The sequence below is a fragment of the Aethalodelphis obliquidens genome, unplaced genomic scaffold (genome assembly GCF_003676395.1).
Source record: "Aethalodelphis obliquidens isolate GAN/ISIS:26980383/991018 unplaced genomic scaffold, ASM367639v1 scaffold23, whole genome shotgun sequence".
Taxonomy (NCBI): Eukaryota; Metazoa; Chordata; class Mammalia; order Artiodactyla; family Delphinidae; genus Aethalodelphis; species Aethalodelphis obliquidens.
Window position 1 is genome coordinate 21,755,027 of NW_020837967.1, and position 27,437 is coordinate 21,782,463.

At 38.7% G+C, this 27,437-nt stretch overlaps 1 protein-coding gene across 1 annotated transcript in view; it reads right to left on the minus strand.

Moving 5' to 3' along the window:
* CUBN (cubilin) overlaps positions 1-27,437 on the minus strand; it is a 281,114-nt gene that overhangs the window by 81,584 nt on the left and 172,093 nt on the right. Inside the window, exons 38-45 of the mRNA XM_027121967.1 lie at positions 20,502-20,707; positions 19,084-19,268; positions 17,273-17,465; positions 11,232-11,429; positions 8,017-8,163; positions 5,336-5,526; positions 4,991-5,174; positions 492-666 (exon numbers count right to left, since the gene is read on the minus strand). Coding sequence (XP_026977768.1) covers positions 492-666; positions 4,991-5,174; positions 5,336-5,526; positions 8,017-8,163; positions 11,232-11,429; positions 17,273-17,465; positions 19,084-19,268; positions 20,502-20,707 — 1,479 coding nt within the window. The remainder of the gene's footprint in view (positions 1-491; positions 667-4,990; positions 5,175-5,335; positions 5,527-8,016; positions 8,164-11,231; positions 11,430-17,272; positions 17,466-19,083; positions 19,269-20,501; positions 20,708-27,437) is intronic.

Here is a 27,437-nt window from a genome sequence, read left to right on the forward strand (position 1 = left end):
CTCTGGTTTGTAATCTTTAAAGATTCTTACTAAACAGAGATTGGGAAATCGTACTGTCCTTGCTTTCGTCCTGTTTCTGACACTGGTGACCCCAGGTGTCACAAATTTCATTTGTTAAACAGATACTTTATCATTTATGACACTGAGTATGGGGCTGGCCGAATAGATATTCGTCTACCAGAGACACTCTCTTTTTCCTGTGGGAGGAAGAGCAGATAATATAAATCTCAGACAGCCACCCTCCGAGTCTCTCGGAGGATGTGCACAGGGTCACGAGGGACAGTGTCTGTTTACATCATCTGCTCAGCTGATGGGTGAGTGTCCGGCAGGCAAGGTTTTCAAGCTCCAGGTGTTAAGCATTTCCCTTCCCCGTCCCTAGATTTCCTTTGCCGTATATGCTGCTGAGCGAAGAAGAAGGAAATTGTTCTGAGATGTGACAGCTGAAAAATACTAACTCTGGGTAGGAGGAAAATTAAACGGAGGTGACCTACTTGGGTGTTGCTTCGACATTGAATTGATCTTCAAACTGCAGCCTTATGAGCTTCCCAGGAGGAGCAGCTATGAGCCAGCTGCAGTCAGCGTGCTGCGGATAATTGCTGGGGTGGTTGGGGGAGGTTACGTATCCAGCAGAATCCGCATCGTGGATGTAGATATTGCCCCCGCAGGCTGTCAGGAAACACAGTTAAATCAACCTACCGTCTGGAGAGAGAGGATGCAGACGACTGCCACCGCCATCTTTAAAGGTCTCTTTATCTGTACCTCCAATATTAATTTCCTTTCATCTGGAATTATCCTCCTTTTCTTTTGTAAGCAAATATATTCTGAATTTGCTATCAAGGGAGCTACCACATGTATCACTTTTTAACTTGCCAAACCGTATGTCCTCACTGGAAATTTCACTCCTTCCTAAAGCCAACCAAGTGATTATGGTGCATGGTGCGTGCAGCAGCACATCATGGAAGCATAACGATATACCCACCACTTCGATAAGCACGTAAAGGCACCAGCACTCTAACTGCCCCCTGACCATTCAGGTCAATAGACTGATGTTTAAAAGACTAGACAGATATACATTTTGTACAACTCTCTGGACATTCACTCCTTATGTTTCTTTGGGATTTAGGTGCATTTGAAGAGCAAGAGATGAATGGTATAAGAAATTTTAGGAGCCAGTTTTTTTGAGAAGATAATGAGCTTTTAATACTTTTTGAAAAAGCCCAAAGTGTTAAGTAAAAATACTTTCCTTTTATCAATAAACATTTATTTTTTGGCAATCTCAGCAAACAAACCAAGTAAGAACAATCTGGGTACTTACAATGCCAATGGAGTTAACCTGTTCAATAACTTAGCCTCGCAGATACTGAATCTGCTAAATTCTATCGATGTTTGTTTCCAACATCATTCAGCCGCTTATGGGCACATCCTGAGTTGTGCCATTGCCTAGAACTCCTTCATCTCTGAAACCCTAGACGTTGAGCTCCTCTGACTGCCTTTAACTCCCTTGCTCCTGGTCTTTCCTTCAGATGCTCCTTGCAAAACCCCAATCCGGTGGTTGTGTTCCATTCAAACCATTCATGGAAATTGATGCCACAACACATGCATGTTCTCCACTCTCGACACCGCTAAGCCATCCTCCCGTTTCATCAGATAGATGACAACAGCTATATAAAACCAACTCGACTCCCCAAACCCTTCATCCTCCCCATTCCCTCTCTCATCTCAGCACGCTACTCTGAGTCCTCTTTTAGAAAGGAGAAGTCAGATGAGAAGTCCCTCAATTTTTTTACCCCTTATTTGTTACCATCCTTAAAAATTCACCTACATCTCTACCCTCCTTTATTTTTCCCTGTACGCTGCCTTCATGTATCTCGGGGTTGGTGTCCCAATCCATTCTGTCTCTTTAGGGACCCTGCTCTATTTAATCCCTCCATTTATCCTGTGCTTTTAATCTCATTCTCTCTCTCTTTCCCTTCCCTCCCCACTCTCCCCTCCGTGATACTTTGACCTTTCCACATATCACGAGCTCAAGTAATTTACAGCCACTTTCTTTACGTCCTCCTTCCCCCTTCACTCGTCAACCCTCTGAAAGGACTCCTCTCCTGGTCCCCCATCACCCCACAGTCACTTTACCCAAAGATGTTTGAAATCATTGTTCTGTATCCACAGCAGTTAACGTGTTGACCACAGCTTCCTTCTCTACACTGTTGCCCCTGAGCTTCCTGGACATTAGCTCTTCTCCTCCTCCTTTCATCCCTCTCACCATTTCTCCTGTCCTTGGGTGTCTCTTTCCAGGCCTTTCCTGGCCTTGCTGGAGGTCCCCAGGAATCCCCCTGCAGGCCCTTCATCTTCTCAGTAGAAATAATTTCCTGGCTAAAGTCAGCCACCCTCGTGGCTTAAACTGCAACCAGTCTCCTAACAGTTCCCGTATTTCTAGATTCAGCCCAGATCCCTGTTCTGACCTCCAGACTCCTGGTCCAGTGCAGGGGTCTACTGGACATCCCGAGGGGACATCATTCAGAGATTTCAAACCGAACATGTCCCAGACTGCCCTTACTACCTACCCGCCGCCAGAAGTCCGTATACAACTGCATGATCTTCTTACTGACCACCTCGTTTTCTCCTTAATACTTGTTGCCATGTGACATGCTGCATCTCTTATTTATTATCCGCATTTTAACACTGAAATTAAGCTCCATGGGGACATGGATTTTATTCGTTTATTGCTATATCCCCGGGGTCTAGCATAGTGTCTGTCACACGGCAAGTTCTTAATAAATGTTTGTGGGATAAATGGATCCACCAGCCAGAAACCTGGGGGCCATCTACGGCACCCTCCTGTCCCACATCCAAATCCACTCAATCCCCTATTTATAATCTCTCTCAACATCCCTTGTCTTCTGCATGCTTATTGCCATTGCCTTAGCCCAGGACCTAATAATTCCTCCCTGAGTTACTCTTTCACCTGCTCTCTCCACCTTAGTCTCTCCCCCTCCATGTGTTTTCAGTGCCGCGGCCACACGGGTGTTTCTAATCTGATAATACCATTCGTGCTTTGGATTAAAACCTTCCAAGGGCCCCCACTGCCTTCCAGTGAACATCTTAACTCCTTTTGGTGCCGCCCTCATGATTCCTGCCTGCTTCACCACCATGATGTTTAGCTCCTTTTGACTCTCTTCTCCAGCAGTTGTGAACTCTTTCAAATTCACGGAAATGCCTTGTTATTGCACAGCCATCGAGACTTGATATGTTGTCACCTCCTCTCTTCACTGACTGGCAAATCTCTGTCAGTTTCCTTCCTCTGGGAGCCTTCTCCCACCCATAGCTCCCGACAGCCCCTCCTTCTAGCCTCATCGTACCGTGTCCTACCTGTGCCTTTGCTTGTATGTCTCCCCCTCTGCACTGAACTCCTCAACACACTTGGTAGTTTGCACAGTGTGAAGCACTTTGTAAATGTTCAATTAATTAATTAGAATGTCAATCAATCCAGTGAGAATAAAAGCATGGAGCACAGGGACACAGAACTCTCAATCAACCGTACTGAAGGAGTGTCCTTGGAGAACGACGGTGTAGGACAAGGCTAATTCGATGCCACAAGTTGTTCACTGAATAACATGTGTTAAAAGCTGAGAAACTGAAGTGGCAAAGAAGTTGGTGTGCTGGAAAGATAGATGGGGAAGTAGAACTGACTGTAGTTATAGGAAATGGTTGAATCAGAAAGTTGAGAGAAACAAAGAGTGATCATATCGCAACAGGTTTTGAAATCAAAAGACTTTTAAGTCTAATATTGAGGCAGAAAGATGGGGAGACCGTAATGGCCATACCGTTCTTGCATGAACAGAGGGTCAAAACAGCAACGAGTTACAGTGTTTGCAAATCTATATGGCTCTCTAAAGGCTCAGGACCAGGTGAAATCCTGCCCATTCACAACTCAGCAGCAAAGCTCAGAATGGAGATGGGGAAGGATAAGAAACTCGCTACCTATAAGGCAGCGGTACTGGGGTCACAAAGCTGTGCTGGTAAAGGCTCCTTCTAAGTGCCAGACCTATGTGGTCTGGGAAGTGGTGAAAGGACATTCCCTGTAGTCATGGAATCTACACGAGGCATTAGATGATTTTCTGTGTCAGTTGGTGGAGACGTACTTCCTCTCCTCTCTTCAAATGAAGACATCCTGCTGACATTTTAAATTCTCATATCATATTTTGGAGAATGTGCGATAAAACATATGGCTCATTTGGATTGATACAGATTTTGAAATATGTCCAGGAATCTGTCATTGAGGTCATAGGGTTATCCTGAAATCCAAATTATCTAATTTTAAGGGGACGAAGACTTACTCTTTACAGACACCACTCCTTCCCTTTTTTGAGGCTATGCTTGTTTACTTATTTATGCAATTAAACATTATCTAAAAATAAATGTCACAAAAATCAAATCATTACAGAATTAAATATAATTACAATCAAGTATGATTAAGACAAGGTAATTAAGTAAAGATCATTACTGTAATATATAATTAAATGGGTAATAATAGAATCAGAGGATTATATGTTCATTTAAAAAGAAGCATACAGATGATTACAAAACAATGTAATTGTCATTCTTATAATGTTTCTATAACTGTATGTAACATAATTAGACATTGCATAATGGAAAAGTCTAAGGAATTTCAGGGGAATCATTAAGATCAGCTCAATTTATACTCATGGAGAAGTTCACTTTGTTCATTCTCTTGATATATGGCCTTGGAACAACCTAAGCCTCATCTTACTTATCTGAAGAATGGGCACAATGAAGAAAATGTAGTCGTGATGAGATATCAAATGTATCAAGCATAAAGTAAGTGCTTGATAATAGGTAGCTACTCTTATTAACATTATTATTGTTAGTTCAGAAAAAAACTTTACATATTTTTTTCTCAAATCTATTTAAACAAAAAAGGCCAAGCAATTGCAGGAAAAGTACAGACATTATTCTCAGTGAAAATACTTACCTAAACTCTTTGCCTCATATGTGATTTTAAATCCTCGTCCTTCATTACTATTATCAGAAATGAACTGAACAAACATTTGATTATCTGAGGTGAACAGAGTGGACGAAGGTCGACTGCCACAAAAACGCCCATTTCCTCCATGGGGTCCCAAGGGTGGAGAAGAGATATCAGGTCCATTTTTTAGCTGGAAAGACAAATTAAAATTGCACAATTTCCTTCATACTGATAAAGATGAGGTATACAAGTTCTATCAGTTTATAGCCCAGGAGGGGAAACATCATCATTTTGTTTTCTGAATGAAGTATGTAGAGAAAGTAGTTAGAGAAAGCAGCAAACAACACCTACCACCAAGTAATCCCCCTGGCTGCAAGAAGAGTCTCTATTTGGAATCTGGAAGGGCTGCTCAAAGTGTACAGCGATGGTCAGACCACTCTGAACCTGGACATGCCAAGAGCAGTTGAGGTTGGGAGTGTAGGTCTCTGCATACCCGGGTGACGTGATAATCCCTCTGTCTGCATGCAAGTATCCACCACAACCTTCCCAGGAAGAAACAAAGACAGCACATTTAAATAACACTCGCAACTGGATTTTGATGCTTTTTCTGTTTGTCTTGAGAATTTTCAAAGTATAGGCAATAGAAATGTGGTTTGAAACTCATTCGGGACCAAAAAATGTTGGAAACAATTAGCGCAACAAGTTTGGATGGAGCACAGGCTCCTCGGTACTCATTTTGTTTTTGTTTCTAAGATACGGATGTAGAAGTAAGCAGTGGAGACAAATCCCTTAACTTTCATGAAGCTTACTTTGTAGAGGAGTCAGACGTACAACAAACACCTGCATAATTAATATGTGAGGTGGTGATAAGTTCTACAAAGAAAGATGAACGGGGAGAGGGAAAATGAACTATACTGCCTGAGGCAGTTAGCGAAGGCCACGTTACTGCAGTCATATCCGAGCAGAGACCTGGTTGAAATGGGGGATCGCATCCTAAGTGAAGTAAGTCAGACAGAGAAAGACAAATCCCATTTATCATGTTTATGTGGAATCTCAAATACGTCACAAATGAACCTGCCTATGAAACAGAAACAGACTCACAAAGAGAACAAACCTATGGTTACCAAAGGGGAAAGGTGGGGGGTGGGTAGGGATAAATTTGGAGTTTGGGGTTAGCAGATACAAAGTACTATATATAAAACAGATAAACAACAAGGTCCCTCTGTATAACACTGGGAACTATATTCAGTGTCCTGTGATAAACCATAATGGAAAAGAATATGAAAAAGAATGTATGTCTATGTATAACTGAGTCACTTTGCTGTACAGCAGAAGTTAACACAATATTGTAAATCAACTATACTTCCATAAAATAAATTAAAAAAAGAAAAAGAGAGACGGGGAATCAAGACATAAGACTGTTTGAGAGAAGAGCACTGCAGTCCAGAAAACAGCTGGCGTGAAGGCTGCTGTGTTAGTGGTGCATCACAGAAGTCAGAATGCATGAGGCCAAATGAGAGATCTAAACGGTTAGCCCGGTAGGTCACGCAGGACACTGCAAGGGCTTATTCTGAGTAAGAAGAGGAACACATTGAAGCATTTTGAGCATCAGAATGGCATGATCTGACTTAACACTAAAGACTCACTCTGTCTGCAATACTTAAACTCTAAGGAAGGGCAGGGCAAAGCAGAAGCGAGAGGTCCAGTACGGGGGTGACTTCTTGAGTCCAAGGAGGGTTGACAGATGCCTGGACTAGGGTGGCAGCAGTAGAAATGGGGAGAAGTGGTTGGACTCTGGATATACTGCGAGGGTGGGACCATTGTGGTTTGCTGATGAATGGGATTGATGGAGCCAGAAAAGAAGAATCAACGGTGATGCAAGCTTCCTGGCTTAAATAGCTGGAAGAATGTACTTTCCACTTCCTAAGATCGAGAAGAATGTGGAATGAACACGTCTGGGGCTGGGGGAGGTAATAAACGGTGGGAGGTAAGAGTTAGTTTCCCACATATTAACTCATACAGCGCCAGCTGTCACGCACATGTCCACGAGCCACGTGACAGAGAGGGAGAAGCTCGAGCTGAGAAGACAGCGATGCAGCAGGCGCTTATTTGCCAGCTGTCAGGGACCGACCAGAGCATCGGTGAGTGAGGGCAGGGAGCTCACACGGCTCGTTAAAACGCAGAGGTGGAAATTTACCTTAGGTCTAATTCCCAAGCCCATTCTCCTAAACCACTCTGCAGCTGCCCCCCCGCCCCTTGACTGTGAGGACGATCGTTTATATTCAATTGGTCCCTACTCTATAAAAGGCATACATAATCCTGGAGAAAACATTCGTTTTTCATGTCTAGATTGATAATCTACTTTAAAATTAGGTTTTTCAGTTAAAAATATGAGAGACTTTAGAAATGTCACATTCTGTGGGCTACTTTTTAACTTTAATCCAGTGTGGGTTGAAAATGATTGTTTGGACTTCATATATTGTCAAGTTTTGAAAGTCTCAATCATACTCCACACGATAGCCTGCCATATATGATGCACATTGTCAGACTCACCAAGTTCATATTTCAAGAGCAAACAAACTCGTCCTGCCAACCTTTAAATGAATCATTTCAACCAAGGGATTTATGACAATATCTCCTACATTACCTTGGTTATTTCCTAGGTTGAAGATAACTCTGATTACTGCTTCTTTGATGTGTTATGGACATGTACTGTCTTCTGGTTCCAGCCATCCGCTAGGCTGAAATTTTGTTTTAAACATCTTACTCTTGTGCCTACCATGGAGGGAAGATGCCCTGACCAAAGAACTGAAGATGGGGGACCATTCACAAATGTGGCCAGTTTCTTTCTTTCTTTCTTTTTTTTTTAAGACTTAATACCTGACATCAGGATAACCCCCAGAGGCTGGGCAGAGACCTGTGTGCTCTGACTTAGAACCTGTGTCCTGGCATTGAAACATGAGCAGAGTGTGTTAGGGAGACAGCAAGAGGAAGATGAGATGAAGTGAATTAGAACCATGAGAACGTATTACTCTTGTGAAACGATGCATTAAAGCCCGCCCTGGTTACACTGAAGTCCGAGGTGAAGTGGATCACCATGTACTCTCCAGTAGACCGGATGGGCCCAGGGATCTCTCTGCCACAGAGAACTGCTAGCTCCTGGGCCATGCTGTTGTCTCCTACGACCAAAGAGAGGAAATGTCAGTGTGAAAATATGACGTCTTAAGAGTCTCCTCCACAACTTATCTACAAAACAGAAATAGAGTCACAGATATAGAAAACAAACTTATGGTTACCAGGGAGGAAGGGGGCTGCGGAGGGATAAACTGGGAGATTGGGCTGGACATATACACACTACTCTATATAAAGTAGATACCTAATAAGGACCTACTGTATAGCACAGGGAACTCTGCTCAACACTCTGTAATGACCTATATGGGAAAAGAATCTAAAAAAGAGTGGATACAGGCATACGTATAACTGATGCACTTTGCTGCACACCTGAAACTAACACAACACTGTAAATCAACTAAACTCCAATAAAAATTTTTTAAAAAGAGTATCCTCCACCATCACTGCAACCCAGCCAAAGCGCCTCACACATTATTCTCAAAACACCCCCGTTCCTAGGAGGCAGCAGGATTACCAAATAAGGAACATTCCAGGGGTTACATCATTGTGGCTCCAGTTTGTAACGGTGCCGCCTGTCTTTTTCTTTAACCTTTTCAATAACAACTTCTTTGCCAGTTCCCACTGCCTTTCCAAAAACTGGCTGACAGTTCTTCCTGGAACGAAAACTCAAAATGAGAGGACGTGAGATTGGGAAGTAACTGAGGACCAGTGCTGATATGTGCAGTAGATTCTGATCTAAACTATTCTGACTGCTGAAGGTCAAGTATCTAAAAAAAAAGGTTTGATTCTTCAGCCCCAGATCCGATGCTAATGTTATAAGGTCATTTGCCCCAAAATCTGCCTTCACCTTCAGAGGGGTTTTCTTTTTTCTTTTCATTATTTTGTTGTTCATTGTTTGTTTTGCCATTATAAGAACACACTTCTCTCCATGTGTGGAGGATGAAAAAAGATAGTGTCGGCAAATGTGCACCTCCAGAGACATCAGTGAGAGCTGGGTAACCCCCAAGGCCCTTTTTCCTTTGGCTTTTCTCTTGATTATAAATTTTGATCAGAACAACTGTCTCAGTCAAAGCCTGAATGGAGCAAGGACTTAGATTCTTGGCTGGGAAAATATGTTGTTTTTTCCCTAAGGCAGAGAATTAATTAATTTGAAACTTAAAAAAAGACAAAAATAGAATATGAGACATGAGGAAATTTGTCCTTTCACTCAACTAGCAAAATGATTCTTTTTTGACATTGACCACAACCTAAAACGTACTCATTATTAACTAGTTTAGAAAACAAGTTATCAAATGTAGCAGCACAGCTATAAACACACGCTGCTTGGAAAGGCATTCTTTACAGGGGTTCTGACCTCTGGAAACGTTTGCATTTTTTATCATTCAAAAATTTATCTGTGACTCCTTTTGCATTCTTATCTTCATTATGCTATTTTGCTACACATTTCACCCCAAATCTGTTGACTTATTCTCTGATTAACTGCATCACAAAGCTTTGAAGCTTATTATATGTGGTTACTTATTTCACATGTGTATACTTTATCTCTCAATGAGACTGAGTTGGGTCTACTGATTTTCGTTTCCTTCCTAAAGAAAGAAAAAAAAGAGGAAAGATGATAATTCTTCTGGGCAATGTGCTGATAGCAGATAGTTGACAGGAAAAAGGGGGAAAGTTATGGTTTACCATCTGATCACGTTGTATGACTGACTTGAGTCTTCACTTACTGCCCAGCTCCTACAGAAGGAAAGTAAAGCCCCTCTGCCATTTGATTTTTCCCACTATACTTAGTGGGGGTCTAGGGTTAAGGGGATAAGGCGGACATGAAAATGCACATAAGCCACCAGTGGGCCAAAATCAAACACATGCTTTGGTCCAAAAAAAAAAAAAAATGCTCTGAAGCTTTTTTCATTAATCGCCAAAATGTAACAAACTGAGAAGTTCACAGAAAACTCTATGCTCCTCATATCTCTTGGAAAATAAGATCCACAACAACGAACCCGCACTCCTAGAAGCTGCCCTTTGATTCTGTCCTCCAGGTTAACACCTTACTAGATGTCACCTGCTGTCTAGGCAGGCACTGGGGTTGCAATATGTGTCATGCAGGGCAGTGGGTCCCCAGCTTCAGAGACTCTACCACCGGGAGGCAGGGACCCGGGTCAGGCGAGGGGAGCACGTCACATCGGGGGCAAAACTTAAGGAGATGCCCGAGACCTCAGAAATCAAGATAAAAATATTTCAGTACAATATTTCAAAAATGGAAATTTAATGTAAAATGAACAAAATATTAAAATTTTAAATAAAGACAGGATCTGACTCTGTACTTTGTCCAATCCTGCCTTACTCTCCTCACCCTGATCTTAACCTTAACCAGAGACAGATGTAGGACCCATCCAAGTTTCTAGTTTAGTTGGTCTGGGGTGGGGCATAGAATTTGCATTTCTAACAAGTTCCCAGGTGATGCTCATGCTGTCGGTCTGGGGACCTCACTGTAAGAGACACTGACTAGAGGATATGGCCTCCCTATCCTCCTCTGTTCCATGCAAATCATGAACCACAGTTCTGTGCATCTTGCATTGAAGCATTATTTATATCCCTCGCTCATCACATAGCAATACCACACCCGGGTACAGAGGAAAAGATGAAAAAATATTAGCCCTTAATTCTATCCATTCTACCCAGAGATTCAGTACACAATAGAAACTTGAATACATTGCAATTTTAAATACTTTTCACACTTGGATCTTAAAGCCCTAGGTATAAAATATCAAGATTTATTTCCATAGCCTTTCAACGAGAAAGCAGCACAACCCGGAAACTCAGATTATAATTTCCTACTTAAACCACAGGGAGTGTTTCCTCTTGGGAATGTAATGCTCTCCCTAACACAGTGTGTGGATTACTTTGCTCCAGGCAATTTAATGCTTTCCTTACTTTCTGCAGAAATGGTGGCCAGTTCTAGTATCTCATGCTTTCACTGACCATAATACCTGTGCATTTCCATGCAAATGGATGGAAGCAGTAAACGAGTATGATTATAATTGAATGTAACTAAATGTGTGTCAGGGTTGAAACTTGGTAGTTTTTTGTTTCATCTTGTTTTTTAAACGTTTCTCACCGTCTCTTATCACAAGTTTATCATAGCTGCATGTACTATGAGATTCAATGTCCAGGGAAAGGATGTTGAGTTCCACAGTAGAATCAGGAGCCTGGATAAGCCACATGCAGTCAGCGCCATTACTGTAGCTTTCAGGCCAGCCTGGGGAGTAAAGAAAGACTGGAGCATCTCCTGTCTGCAGGAACCCACCACAAGCACCTGCAGAATGAAAAGCAACATCGTTGAAATACCTCTGGCAGAAAAGAAGGTAGCATTTCACTTGAAAGCCACAGTTCTATACTGAAACAACCAATTAAAACAACTTTTTCAAAGAAATTTATACATATTTTATTAAATCCACTGATTCAGACAGCTGTGATTTCCATAATTTTTTGAAGAAAAACACACTGTATTCTACTTTTTTCACGATAGTTTTACCACTTAACCCAATTATTAATGAGTGCCTATTATCTGTCAAGCATGAAGTAAGTCCATATAGAAGATCCTATTATTATCGTTACCAAGGTAGAACTTTGTTCATGTTTCCAGCGTGCTTTAGTCTTCACCTTCTTTTAGCACAGCTATTCATCATGTAATTTATATTAGGCAATTTTGAAAAAAAATTTCAATTTGGTGAAATGAAGCATTCAAAAAAGTTTGTGAGCTTATAATAACAACAGTCTTTTTTTGGTTGTTGTTGTTGTTTGCTTTTTAAATAACAGTTTTGTTGAGTTATTATTCACTCACCATAAAATCTACCCTTTTAAATAGTTCAGTGGTTTTTAGTATATTCACGAAGTCCTGCAGTCGTCACTGCTACCTAATCTTAGAACACATTTTCACCACCCTGAAAGAAACTGGATACTCTTTACCACTGATTCTCTGTTCTCTACTCCACAAGTCTATGGAAACCACTAGCCTCCTTTCTGTCTCTATGGAGTTGCCTATTTAAGACATCTTATATAAATATAATCATACTATATGTGGCCTCTTGTGACTGGCTTCATTCACTTAGCATAATATTCTAAGGTTCATCTGTATTCTAGCATGTATCAATACTTCTTTCATTTTGAGGCAGAATAGTATTCCACTATACGGATATACCACGTTTAGTTTTTCCATTCATCAGCTGTTCGACATTTGGGTTCTTTCCTCTTTTTCACTATTTATGAATAATGTTTCTATGAACATTCCTGTATAAATTTTTGTATGGACATATGTTTTCAATGTTCTTACGTATATAACTAGGAGTGGAATTGCTGGATTGTATGGTAACCCTGTGTTTCAATATTTGAGGAACTGCTAAGCTGTTTTCCAAAGTGGCCGTAGGATTTTACATTTCCACTAGCAATGTACAAGGGTCCCAGATTCTCCACATCTTTGTCAATAATTGTTATTGTCTGTCTTACTGATTATAGCCGTCCTAGTGTTAAATACATATTTTCTAGTATATCACTTTAATTCATTTGTTATTTATTTAACTGTATATTTTCGAGTTTTTTCTGTGTGGTTGTTCAGAGGATTACAATTAACATCTTAAGACATTGTAGTTTGGATTAATATTAACTTAATTTTAATAGTATACAAAACTTGGTTATAATATAACTCCATTCCCACCCACCCCCATCTTTTATGCTATTATTGTCATAAAATTATATACTTAAACATTATCAGCATAGTTTATTATTATTGCCTTATGCAGCTGTCTTTAAATCAGATAGCAGAAGAAAAGAGCTACAGATGAAAATACATTTATACTGCCTTTATATTTACATATGTAGCTGTCTTCACTACCTACTGTCTAGCAGTAAAGACATGCTAGGGTCATTTCATTTCATTCTGAAAGCCCCCCTTTAGCATTTCCTGTAGCATAGGTCTGCTTGCAACGAATTCTCTCAGCTTTCATTTATCTGGGAATGTTTTAATTTCTACTTAGTTTGGAGGATACATTTTCTGGGTATAGAATTCTTGATCAACAGTCTTTTTACTTCAGCACATTGACTATGTCATCCCACTGCTCTGACCTTCATGGTTTCTGATGAGAAATGAGATGTTAACCTTGGTGAGTATTGTTTTTACAAGATAAGTGAGTTTCTCTTCGTGCTTTCAAGATAACCCCTTTTCTTTAGCTTTGATAGTTTGACGGCAGTATGTCTAGGTACAGATCTCATTGAGTTTATCCTACCTGGAATTTTGGGGATTCTTGGATGTGTAGATTAATATTTTTCATCAAATTTGGGATGTGTACAGACATTATTTCTTCAAGTATTCTTTTTTTCCCTTTCCCTCTTCCTTTACCTGGGACTCTCATTATGCATATATATGTTGGTATAAATGATAGTTTCTGAAGCTCTGTATAATTTTCTTCTTTCTTTTCCTCAACAGGATAATCCTATAGGACCTACATTTAAATTCAGGGATTCTTTCTCCTGCCAGCTCAGATCTGTCATTGAGCCCACCCAGTGAATTTCAACTCCAAAATTTCTAGTTGGTTGCTTTTTCTTTCAAAAATATCTATCACTTTATTGATATCCTCTATCTGGTGAGACATCATTCCCATACTCTTCGTTAAATCTTTAGACATGATTTCTTTTAGTTCTTTAACATATTTACAATAGCTTATTTAAAGTCTTTGTTAAGTAAGTCTGACATTTTGGCTTTCTCCAAGACAGTTTCTATGGATTGCTTATATTCCTCTGCATAGGCCATACTTTCCTATTTCTTCATGTGTCTCATAATTTTTTGTTGAAAACCAGACATTTTAAACAATGTAATGTGGCAACTCTGGAAATCAACCCCTCCCCCAAAGTTTGCTGTCACTGCTCTTTGTTCAGTGGCTTTTGTGTACTAATTCTGTAATGTCTGTGTTAATTGTTGTGTGTAACCATTGAAAGTCTGTGTTCAGGTTAGTGATCAACAACTGATTAAATAGAGATTCCTTTTAAATGTCTTGAATCGATAATCCTCTCACTTTTCTGAGTGACTGTGTGTGTGCACGCGTGTGTGTGTGTGTGTGTGTGTGTGTGTGTGTGTATTGGGATATGCCTATATGACTCTAGAAGACAGTTTATAACTCTGCCCTAGAATTCACTTTCTACTTTCACAGAGCCTCAAGATCCTACAGAGGTGAGAGACTGGGGCCTTCTCGAGTCTCATGTTGGGCATGTTTATAGCCCTGCACATGAGTGGAGCCTTCTGTGTTCCCAGAAATATGTCAAAACTTTTCAAAGTCCCCTATGGATATATCACTCCCCAGTTTTTCTTTTTACATTTTTGGTCAGCCTCTTATTAGCTGTAACTGGAATCACTGCCACATGCAGTTGTGATATTAAATAACTTGCCACTGATGATTTCTAAAAAACACCCCAGAGACAGGGCTTTTGCGCAGAGCACACTGAGTCAGGTCAGATGAAGACGAGTCCTGAGAATGGAGCTTTTCTAGGAAGCTGCCAGACAGGTTAAATAATAGCAATTCCTTAGGGATAGGATGCTTTCTGGAGTTCCAGATCTACTCCACCCCTTCCAGTGGCTGTTAGGCTGCTGGTTTTCATGGCTAATGTGGTTGTGAGGCTATTGTGAGGTTACTGCAAAGCTAGGACAGGGAGAGAGATGGGAATAGGGAAAATTAAGACGCCAGAAAGTTGTCTATTGTCACTCAGACTGAACCATTTTTCTTGAATAAACACTCTACAGATTATTGCAATTTTTAATTAATTTCCAGAGTTCTCAAAAGTTGATTTAAAATTTTTTTGCCAGTGTTCTCATTGTTTTTCTGCGAGAATAGATTTTCAGAGGCCTTTACTCCACCATTCCAGAAGTTTATGACTCTTATACAATACATGTTTGAATCTTGCTAGGGCCACCAAGAAATGAATGTAAAATTTATAGGACTAGGTCCTAATTACTTTATCCTATTACTATATAGGCTGTACAAGTTTAAAAATAAAATAAAGTAAAAACAATTTCAAAGTATAAGATCCGAATATTATCCAGTATCTTCAAATGTTAAGATTTTCCTTTACATAAAATACTTCTTATCTTGAATTTATAAAAAGCAGTTACCATACTAACTATAAGCTGTTAGTGCTGTTTGTCAAATATTCCATTTTTCCTCACTTCCAAACATATGGTGAGATTGCATTTCCTAATACTTCTGCGGTTGGGTGAGGCCATTTGACCAGCTCTGGTTTATGAATCATAAGCAAAATGACATGTGTCACTTTTAAGCTGAACACTTTTAGACTGAGGCATGCCAGGGCTCTCTTTCCTCTTGCCATGATCACAGGTAATGTCCCAAACAATGTCAGATCCAATACCCAGTTAACCCAAGAGGGTAACATGAACAAGTAAGAAGTCTTGTGTTTCTCAGCTATTCGGAGTTTGGAATTATTTGTTACGGCAGCATAACCAAATATGTCCTGACTGATTAGCTAATATTTTCCAACTTGACATGTTTAATTTCCTTCACATGACCCTAGTCCACATTAGGCTTATTTTCCTTTGACTGCTTTTTGCTTTGTCACTTAATCATTTAGTTACTATATCATTATTTAACTGAATGCTTTATCTTTGCCAATTACTTTTGAACTCTTGGAGAGTAGAGATTATATCTTGGTTTCCTTTCTTAGTTGGTATACACTTACCTCAGCATGTCTATAATAAACCCTCTATAAATATTGGTTGAATTAAATTTAATGTATGTTCGCATAAGGAATGCTAATGTCAGTGTTCAATATATTAATACAATTTAAAACAGTAAGCTTTTTTTTCACTTTAATGAAAGTGTCAGAATGTGCTATGATCATGAGATAATCATTTGCACCAACCAGGTAACTAGTAAACTATAAAATTTTCTTATCCTTTTATTTTTTCCTTTGCTCGTTTTTCATTAAGAGAAATGAGATTTATGATACTATACTATACTCACTCATCCACTTCAATCACATAATTATGGAATATATGTATGAGAAGAGAACTTTTTTTTGAGTACTACAATATACTTATTGATATAATGTTTTGCATGAGTGATTTCTTCTGTAACTTGAGATTTGTGGACATAAAAGAAGCTTAACTCAAGTTTACTTATAAGAGCTATCCAGTCTTAAATGGATAGCTCTAAATTACATTTGGCAATCTTGCTGATGGCTCTTTGCTCTTAGATAAATAGATTAATATTTTAAGGAAGAGTTTCATAGTCAATGTTTTGAAAGCACCTTGCAAGAGAGGTGAAAATAACATCTTAGGACAGAATTCCCAAGAAGCTAGAAGCAAACAGACTCTAATCTTTTAGGGTCTGTTTAGTCTTAGAACAAGTTCAAAGTCTGAATATTCTTCAATGAGATCCAATGATAATATGTCCTAATCAAATATTGCAAGGAGTGAGAATATGCCATGAGAAATATCTGCTGAATTTATTCTATGTCAACCCTCCAATTCACAAGAGCCATTCAAAAGTGTTTAAACAAATTTTCAAAAGAAAAGCGCGGTCTCCCAAAACACAGCTTACTGGGGGAATTTAAAATGTCTTAAAAATAGTAAAATGAAAGATTGAAATTTAGGCCAACTTTACCTTGAAACATGAGAGTTTACAACCAGCTAAGGACACACTGAAGCATTTCTGAAGGCACACTTAAAAGGTAACATAGAGGAAGAACAGTTACTTGCATTAGTTGATCCTAGGGTGTGTGTGTGTGTGTGTGTGTGTGTGTGTGTGTGTGTGTGTGTGTGTGTGTGTGTGTGTGTGAGTGTGGTATTTACAAACCAAACTTTCAGAGATCTCTAAAGCGATTTCTAGAAATTGTAAGTAGAATATCTTATGGACATCAAACCCTTAACTATTATGGAAAATATAATGGGAAACCAGCATTTTTTTTGAAATAAACATCTAATCTCTAAGTATTTATGAAATTCAAAGGACACCTGAACATATGGAGGAAGGGTTTTGAGACTGTAATTCCTCTTCTTATTCACTTGCGTATTTGGCCCTTATTAGTAGGAACCTTTGAAATATTAGTCTGCACGTATCAGTGCCTAAAAAGAATTTCATTTATTACCAAACACACCTGTAGCAATGGTAGGTAAAGGTCCAACAGAGGCATTCATTGCAAACCACTCCAAAAGGAATCCTTTCCCTGAGACTGAAGAGTCAGAAGAAAACTGAAATGTCAAAGAACTTCTAGTGGAGCTCAAAGAGCCAGTCTGGGTACCACAATAGGTTCCAATCAGGCGGGAATGAATGCCAGCCCCATCATAAACCTGCATGGAAGGGACAGATAATAGAGCACTGAACTCAGGCAATCACCTCCATTTTTCCTCATAAATAGAAAACCACGAAGTATAAACTATGATTGCAAGTAATTAAATGTTTTAAAATTATCTATATCTTCCCTGCAGAATTATATTAGTAACTGTGTTCCATGTGATATAGCTCATTATTCGATTTACAGTAAAACTTACGGGTGGAAAAGTAGGAACCAGGATAGTGGCACAACAACAGTGTCTGTGAAATGTGCTTTGGGGCCACAAAAGGGAGGAATTAGGAAGAAAGGGGGAAAGTCACAAGAAAAAGGAAAAGTCTAATGAGAGAAAGTGGCCAGGTATCCTGAAGGAGTGCACATTTCCAAAGAAGTAAAGAAGCAGAATTAATAACAGCAACAGAATCACAGCTTGTGAGGGCTCAGCATACTCAAAGCATGCAAGAAATCTCTTTCATTTGGTTGAAAATGTTAGATTACATAGTTAGAGACATATTTTCTGATAGTTTCCAAATACGTAATCTTGAGCATGTTTATCTTTTTCTTCACATGTGGATGGACCTCTCCAACTACATTTCATATCCTTCCCTCCGTCTTGTAAATAATTTGAACAAGTTCGTTATAAGTGTTATTACATATTTCTCTATTGAAGCTACTATATAAGCTCAGATTTCAAATCAGCTAATAAGTTTTTCCAACTTACTGAGCATCTATCAAGGACTAGGTTCTATGTGAAGCACTGTGGACCTAAAATGAATAAGACAGAATCTTGGCCCTCAAGAATCTGATAGTAAAATAGTGAAACCCATAGAAGCAGAAAGTAGAATGGTGTTTACCAGGAGATGGGGGGAGCGGGGAACAGGGAGATGGTCAAAGGGTACAAAGTTTCAGTTATGCAAGATTAATAATTCTGAAGATCTAATGTAGAACAATGTGACTGTAGCTAATATTACCATGTATATACTTGAAATTTGCTAAGAGGGTAAATCTTAAGTATTCTCACCACACCAGAAACAAAGAAAGAAGATGGTAACCATCTGAGGTGATGGATATGTTAATTAGCTTGATTGTGATTATTATTTTACAATGTAAAATTGTAAAATATCATATATCAAAAGACCTAGTTGTACATCTTAAATATATATAATATTTATTTGTCAAATATACCTCAATAAAACTGGATAAAAAATAATCTGATAGTGTTTCTGGAATTGATGCAGTTGCCAGTGTCTGGATGGCAATGATCGCCACAATTTTTATATACTTATATTTACTTACTTTAAAATGATTGTTCAAATTTTTAACACTCTAACAGGAGAATAAACACGGTAATGGGATATAAGATAGAATAAATTCTTCATTAAGACACATACACATGCTTAGATAAAGCCCAACAGAAAGATTACAATAATGCGGAAAAAAAGTTAGTTACAGAATCAAAGATAATAATTATACTACCACAATCACCATTGTTCAGGTAACCTGGAAGGGGTATGCGTGATGTAGGGTAGACCATCCTCTATGACTTATAAATGCTTGAATAGACATTAACTTGGATCTATGGTTGCCAATAGCAAGTCACCAAAATGTATAAACATCAGTTGCTCTTGGAAACTCACCTTTAGTTTGTCGTAATAGCAGTTGAGTGTTGCCTCCATGTCCATCTCCAAGATTCTACCATGGATAACCTGAGATTCATTCACATTCACTATCCAATGGTAATTGGAGTTGTGGGGGTAATTTCCGGGCCATAAGGGAGAGGCAATTTTCCCCTGAGCTCCCACAATATTGTCATTGCCAAATACTAGGAAGGAAAACAGAGTAGTAAATCAGACCTACTTAGAACAGCTCCTTAGTCAAATGAAAGAAACAAAAGCCAAGGGGTGTTAAAAAGGACGGACTTCTAATTGACTGCAATTTCTTTTCTGAACACCAAAAGAAATACTGCTTCCCTTTTGGTTTCTCTGCTATCTATTAATTCTTTGGAGAAGGGTGATATTGTGAATGGAATTCCATCTCCTTAGAAGACCACATGGTGTGAAAACAAGCAATTGCGTCCCATGTAAAATTGGGTTCCCAGACCCCAGGGAACTTGGTGACTTGGGACGGGGTATCACCAGCCCTGTTCTATAATTTTGGTTTACCTATTTTACTTCATGTTAAAAAAGAACGAAACATGTTTTTTTTTTCTTTAACTATGTAAGAGAAACTGGCATCGCCAAACGACATATAGAGTAGCTATTACTATTTAACATTTTATCCTATTAGAAGAATATCCTGTTACTACAATATCTGAGCACTTAGGAATATCCTAAAGTAATAGCAAACGTTTCTTGTGTTTTTTTAAATTCATTTTTATTGGAGTCTAGTTAATTTAAAATTTGTGTTAGTTTCTGCTGTACAGCAAAGTGAATCAGTTATACATATACATATATCCACTCTTTTTTAGATTCTTTTCCCATATAGGTCACCATGGAGTCTGGAGTAGAGTTCCCTGTGCTATACAGTAGGTCCTGATTAGTGATCTATTTTATGTATAGTAGTGCGTATATGTCAATCCCAATCTTCCAGTTTATCCCTCCCCCCTTCCCCTTTCCTCCTGGTAACCGTAAGTTTGCTTTCTACATCTGTGACTCTATTTCTGTTTCGTAAATGGGTTCATTTGTACCAGAGTAAACATTTTTAACTTGAGGAATATAGAGTTTATGGGATCAAATGAAACACATTTGATATAAGTATACCAAACTGAAACGATGATACATTAGAAAACTCTCTATTGCAATATCATGAAAAATGTTTCACTTAAAATTAGGTAGACACTAGAGCTTTAAAAGAATGTTAGAACCACTGAGCATGCTCTCCCTGGCTCTTAATGAGTCATTCATATATAATTTAATTTTTCTAGTATATAATAAAGTAATTCCACAGAGACATTCAATATAGGGGAATTGTTCTTAATGCATTACTGAAAACATCGCTATCCTTCTAGTTTGTAGGACACATTCTGGAAGCCATCACTAAAACAGAACCAACTCACTGTTGGTAAATGCAGCCTGGAAGCCCACGCCACTGCCTGAGCCATCGGAGACAAATCTGACCCACAGGATGTGCCCAAGGATGGATGAGTAATTGAGAGGGAGGACGTTTCCACAGTATCGTCCCACCAAGCGACCAGTGGCGTTTCCTTCCCGGATCTCCACAAAATCTCTGCTACAGTCTTGAGACTCCTCCACCTGGAAAGTTCTGATTGGAAAAAACAAAATTAGGGATTTAACTGATAAAATAAATTTGGGGATTATCCTGAATCACTTGCTGGGTTGACCTGTTTGGTTTTTAAATTTTTGCTTTAACTTTAATCACAGTGTCTTTTGGCTAACTCAAAACATTTCTTACACTCAAATCTGTTGAAATGGTGATTCAAGAGATAAAAGACAATTAATACACTGCCTTCAGGGAGTTTTCTTTCTGGGGGAAAATTGGGCAACAAGATAGGAAAAAACAGAATATAGAAGACAGAATATCATGCCATCAGAGTTATTTTGAGGCAGAGGTATCACATGCAATTGTGAGGTTCAGTAATAGCTTGATGGAGAGATTTTTTTTAAGATGGAAATGTAAACATAAGCTGGATTTAAGGTGCAAAAATGGTGGGCAGGGAATGCGTGCTAACCAAAGCACATATGCAGAAAGAGTGGGACATATTTAGAAATCTGTGAGAGGTCTCGTTTGGTTAGAATACTGAGTACCTTTAAGAAAACATTAGAAGACGTAACTGGAGCAGTATGATGGGTTAATTTTGGGAGAGCTTAAATGCCAATCAAAGGCATCTGTACTTAATTTCTGTAAAGGTAGAAAAAACATGGCATTTGCACTAAAACACGCTAGCGTTCAAGCATGGCATACTCAACTTCTTTATATTCTGCAATTATGATGACATGGGGGAATGGAGGGTGGGAAATAAGATCTACCTCATGTAATTGGCATTAGTCACATATATAAAGAGTCTGGAACACGTAGATGCTCAATGAATGCCTTTAAAAATTGGCCTCAATGCTTAAAAAAATTGGATATAATCAAGGTAATATGGTGTTGGTGGGAGGGTAGACAAATAGATATATAATAGAAGAGATGGTCCAGAGGAGGGTCCACAAGTATAAAGGCAATTCAACCCAATTCACGGTGCCAAGTTTGGGCTTCAGAAGAGACTCTGAGGCTGTATTTGGAAATCACCTGTACGCACATGAAAATAGCTGAAAACATGGCTAGATTGGGGGTTTAGAAATGAAAAAGTGGGGAGTGATACATAGAGAGAGAGAGAAGAGAAGAGCAGAAGCTTAGGGAACACCCATATTCTGAGTTCAGTGAAAGGAAGAGGAAGCAATAAACCCAAGAATAGTCTGGAAAGTAGGATAAAAACAAGATCAGTGTCATGTCACAGAAGCCAAGAGAAAATTAAGGAGAGAGTGATGAAGAGTGTCATATGACAGAAAGATCCAGGATTAAGAACAGGCTATAGCAGGGGTCCCCAACCCCCGAGCAGGCGAGCAAATGAAGCTTCATCTGCTGCTCTGCATCTCTCCCCATCACTCACAGTACCGCCTGAACCATCCCCCCCACCCCCCACACACCAAGTCCATGGAAAAACTGTCTTCCACGAAACCGGTCCCTGGTGCCAAAAAGGTTGGGGACTGTTGGGCTATAGGATTTGGTTACTCAAAGTAAATTAGTAACTTTTAAAGGAGCAGTTTTAGAGGGTCCACTATAGGATTATTTTTCACACATATTAAGGAGTAAATTAGATGATTTTTGGTGATTTCCATAAGACGATGAATTACAATAACAACAAGACAATAACAAGCTTTTTATAACACCCAACAATTAGAATTTATAAATTCTCTATATTTATATTTTTCATGTGCCCATTAACATGCATAAAAATGTATCAATATATAGTTGACAACACACCAAGTCTCAGAAAATATTAAAACTATTAAAAAATATGTTCTCTGACCACTATAGAATAAAATTAGAACAGGGTAATAAAGAGATAACAAAGAGATCCCGCAATTTGTATATGTAAAACAACTTTCTATATAAACCATGTGTTAAACAAGAAATCATAATGGCAATTTAGAATATATCTAGGACTGAATGAGAGTGAACACATTATGTATTAAAACAGGCAGAGTTGAGCAGTAGAAGTGTGCTGGGCCCATAAAACTTAGGGAGTGTAGTCAAAGCATTATTTAGAGGGAAATGTATAGCCTTAAATGTTTATGGTAAAAAAGGACTAATACTAAGAAAAGTGGACTAGATGTCTAATCCCAGAAGTTAGTAAAACAAAAAACAAACATACAAACCGCATAAAGGAAGTAGAAGAAATAACACGACAACATCTGAAATTAGTGAAACAGAAATGTAGAAAATACTAGAAAAGATTAAGAAACCAAAAGCTATTCTTTTGATAAGACTAACAAAGTATAAACCTCCAATAAGACTGACCAATAACAGAAGAAAGCTTAAGTGAGCAATATTACTAATAAGAAAAGGACAAAACAACAGATATACTAGAAATTTTTTAAATTATAATGAAATTTACTAAAAACCTATGCCACTAAATTTGACCTTAGACAATTTTTATAAAAATACAATACTATAACTAGTTGAAGAAAAAAATGGAAAAACCTAAAAATACCATTAAATCAAAAAATGTCAGTATTAAAAATTGCCTGCAGACAAAAGGAAACAAATACCTGAGCCCAGATTATTTTATAGAGGAACTCTACCAAAGCTTCAATAAGTCAACATCCCAATCCTAATCTTGTGTATATCGTAAAAAAAAAAAAAAATAGGAAAGAGGGGACAGAGTCCAACTTATTTAATGAATTTAATATAATCTTGGAAGCAAAATCAGTCAAGGGAGGTCAAAGAAAGAAAAAGTTTAAGTCAATCTCACTTAATGCAGATGAAAAATCTTACATAAAATATTAGCTAAATCAATCCATCAATCTGTAAAATATGTAAATCTTAATAAGGTTGGACTCACAATGGTTTAAGATGAAAAGATCTATTACAACAATTCAACACACACACGTACACACAAAGATTTAAAGAGAAAAAAAGATGGAAAAATATATGAAGGGAGAATCAGTGACAATTGCGGTAAAGCATTCGCTAAAACTGAACACCCATTCATCACAAAAACTCTTAGAAAATTAGGAATAGAGGGAAATTTTCTCAGCTGGATGAGAACTGCCCATCAAACACCTACAGCAAATATACTTAGAGGTAAAAGTTTTTAAACATTTAATTTAAATAAGAAACAACACAAGAAAGCTTGCTCATCACTTTGTTGCACAGTATACTGAAGGGCTCTCCAGGGCAATAAGATAGGGAAAGGGGGAATGGTTGTAAGAATTGGAAAGGAAGTGCTATACATCAATATTCAAGAGCACTCATTCATTCATAAATATCTTCCAAGCACCTTAACATGTCAGGTCCTTTTCTAGGCACTGAAGATACAGTAGCAGACAAGAGACAAAATTTTGGGCGATTCTAGAGACTGGAACAGTGGCAGGATAAGATAATATGCAAATTTACAATGCTTGGTGTCAGTCTATTTATCTCTTGCAAAAATAAAATATAGTGTGTGTGTGTGGAAAAACAAAACAAACAAAAAAAGATAATATGCAAAAATTAATAGGGTTTCCTTATACCAGCAAATGAAAATTTACAAGACGTAACTTAGTCAACACTCATTCAACAATATTTGTCTCTCTACTATATTGCCAAACACTGGGACAGGACAATGAAGAAAACAGACAATGTTCCTTCCTTCGGGGAGCTTACATTCTAGAAGGAGAGACAGATAATAAACAAATAAATAGAAATATAATGAGGTAGTGATATGCTCCAGGAGGAAAAAACCAAGTGATTAAGGAGGGTTATTTTAGGTAAGGTGGACAGGGTACATCCATGATTTTTAAATGGGCACCATTTTTAATAGCAACAAAAAATAAGATGCCTAGGAATAAATGTAACATGATATCTATAAGACTTTTAAGGAAAAAACACGAAATTTTAGTGAAGGACATAAAAGAAGACTGAATAAATGGAAAGATACTCCAAGTTCAGTATGAAGAGTCAATAAAGATTCTCCCCAAATTAATCTATAAATTCAATGTATTTCCAGTAAAATCAGTAAGTATGATTGCATTTATGTAAAATGTAAAACAGAAAGCAATATTAGGTAGTGTGTATGGAGACATGTGTATATATATATTATTGATATATATATAATAAAAGGATATAAACATGCATAGACGTGATAGACATAAAATTCAGAATATGGGTCATCTCTGTGATGAGAAGGTAAGGGGATGTGATGCTGCCCTGTAATATTTTATTTATTTAAAATTAATTTTTAAATACAAAAGCAATTTAATTTTTTTTAAAGTAAATGAAGTGAGTGCAAACAATTCTTTTTTTCAGAAGTAACTGAAAGAAATTTTTGCTGAGAAGAAGAAGGACAAGACAAAGAGAAGAAGAAAGAATGGTCTAGTAGGACTATAGAAAAAAAACATTGGGAAGGGAAAAAAATGTCTCGAGAATAGAAAACTTACTTCCTCGCTATGTATCTTTCAGTCACTGCTCAACATTACGTGAGCAAGACTTCACATGATGGTAAGTACAGCGCCCTCCCTGGGCTCTAACTCAGCTAACAGGTTAGGATGCTTAAGGCACAGCTGACCAGCCTGGAGGTTCTGGGACCTCACTGCTCACTTTGGGATCAATGTATCAGGCACACCTCTGAGCCTTCACTGCCGACCAGAGCCCTGGAGCCAACCGGTCAGCTCTGCTCTACCACTGGCTTCTCAAGCCATATACTAGCACCGGTAGGTCTCTAGCCAGACGGTGAGTCTGTGGCTCTCACGATCCCACCAAGGTGGGTTATTACAGTGTAGATCCTCTGGATCTATAGTTCAGACTTAGTCTTAGCAGCAAGCTGTGACTGATAACCGAGCACAGAAGAGATCAGGGAAGACCCACATCAGGCTAAACAAGCCACACAGTTGTCTTACCTCCACTGTCCTCCTTGACAAATTAATGCTTCATGAGACAAAGTTCAGAACTACCATCACTTCTGGCAAATAATTGTTCTGAATCCGCCCTTAGAATAGCTGTCAAGTTGGGCTCTTAAACTCAGGCTCAGCTTTGTTATGATATCAGAACGTTATCAACAAGGTACCATATGCTAAAACTGTGTTCTTCTGATTTTCAGAAGAAGGAAGAAGGGGTGATCATTCTCCTCAGCAGGCGACTTACATGAAATTGCCCCGAAATCTTTACTCAAAACGCTGCACGTGGTTTACCAGCATCAGCGTCACCCCAGTGCTTGTTTGAAACGAAGCATCAGGCCCCGCCAACCAACTGAAGCGGAATATGAATTTTAACAAGATCCCAGTTGATCAACATGCACAAGAAAGTTTGGTCCAATGGTCGAGAAGATCACTAAGTGCAAGGTTTTTCTGTTTTTTGTACCAGACTGGTATAATCCAATGCTAAATGTCACAAAAGACATTTCATCAGAAAGGATGGTAGGATGATACCTGTAAGAATCAAATTAGACTTTTTAAAAAGTTTTGTTGTTCTTGGAAGTCTTTCGTTTAGTCCGGTTCATTTTATAAGCAAATCCATCCTCTTTCCAAACACTTTGGCTCAGATCTGCTGGTAAAAATATGATGTGGAACAAAAATAGTACAGTCACTGTTTCTCATTATCTCATTTTGATTCTTGAACCTAGATCAATCGCATTTGAAAAGGACTCTGCCAGCATAAAATACATTTTCTGTTCATTCCTTTAAATATCTGTTTTATAAAAAAACGTCTTTGGGGGTTCTGTTTCTCCCCCCTCCTTTGTGTTATAGATGCAACCATAATTTCTCCAGCTTTTCTCCCTACTCGATTTCACCGCCGTCCACAATCCAAACCCCATATTTTAGAACTTGACATATTCCATATGTTTTTCATATGCTTCTCACCCACCCCAGGGGAAGTTTCCAAGCACCCATCTGGATATAGTTTAGACCAGGGCAGAAATAACTCAGAGGCCTGGCCATAAAGCCCTTCTCAGTATCATCTGCATAGAGGGGAGCATCTTGCATTCCACAGATTACACTTTAAAAATAAAACTCAAGCAAGGAACACAGAATAATCAAAATTAACTTCTTATGGATGAGAAAGGGAAAAGATGAAGCATTAAGATTTGCTTATGCAATAATCAGGACTTACTGTCCATTGAAGAGTAAAATGAATGACACTGGCTTTTTGCGTTTATCTTCCACCCTTTAGGAGGAAAGCCCAGTGTTGTTCATTTGGATTTGACTCTGAACTGCCACACAAGATACTTTAGAAATGGCAGAGTGAGAGAATCTAACATTCACTGAACATCAGCTGTGCATCAGCTTTGTGGTATACATTTAAAATTTAACATCTTTGATCACACCTATGGCCCTATATGGATATGATTATCCCCTATAGATGAAACGAATCTCTTTAGGTTTTAAACAAATAGCTTCTTGACATTAACTTATTAGTAACTTAACAAGAAATGGGATGTTGTCTGTCTTAAACATTCCCAGTACCTGGTCCAGTTCCTGAGAACCACTGAACGTCAGATTGTTCAAGAATGTGACTGTGGGGGCTTCCCTGGTGGCGCAGTGGTTGAGAGTCTGCCTGCCGACGCAGGGGACGCGGGTTCATACCCCGGTCCGGGAAGATCCCACATGCCGCGGAGCGGCTGGGCCCGTGAGCCATGGCCGCTGGGCCTGCCCGTCCGGAGCCTGTGCTCCACAACGGGAGAGGCCGCAACAGTGAGAGGCCCGCGTACCGCAAAACAAAACAAAACAAACAAAAAAAAAAAAAAAAAAAAAAAGAATGTGACTGTGGTAAAGACCAAGAGGAAAAAGACCAG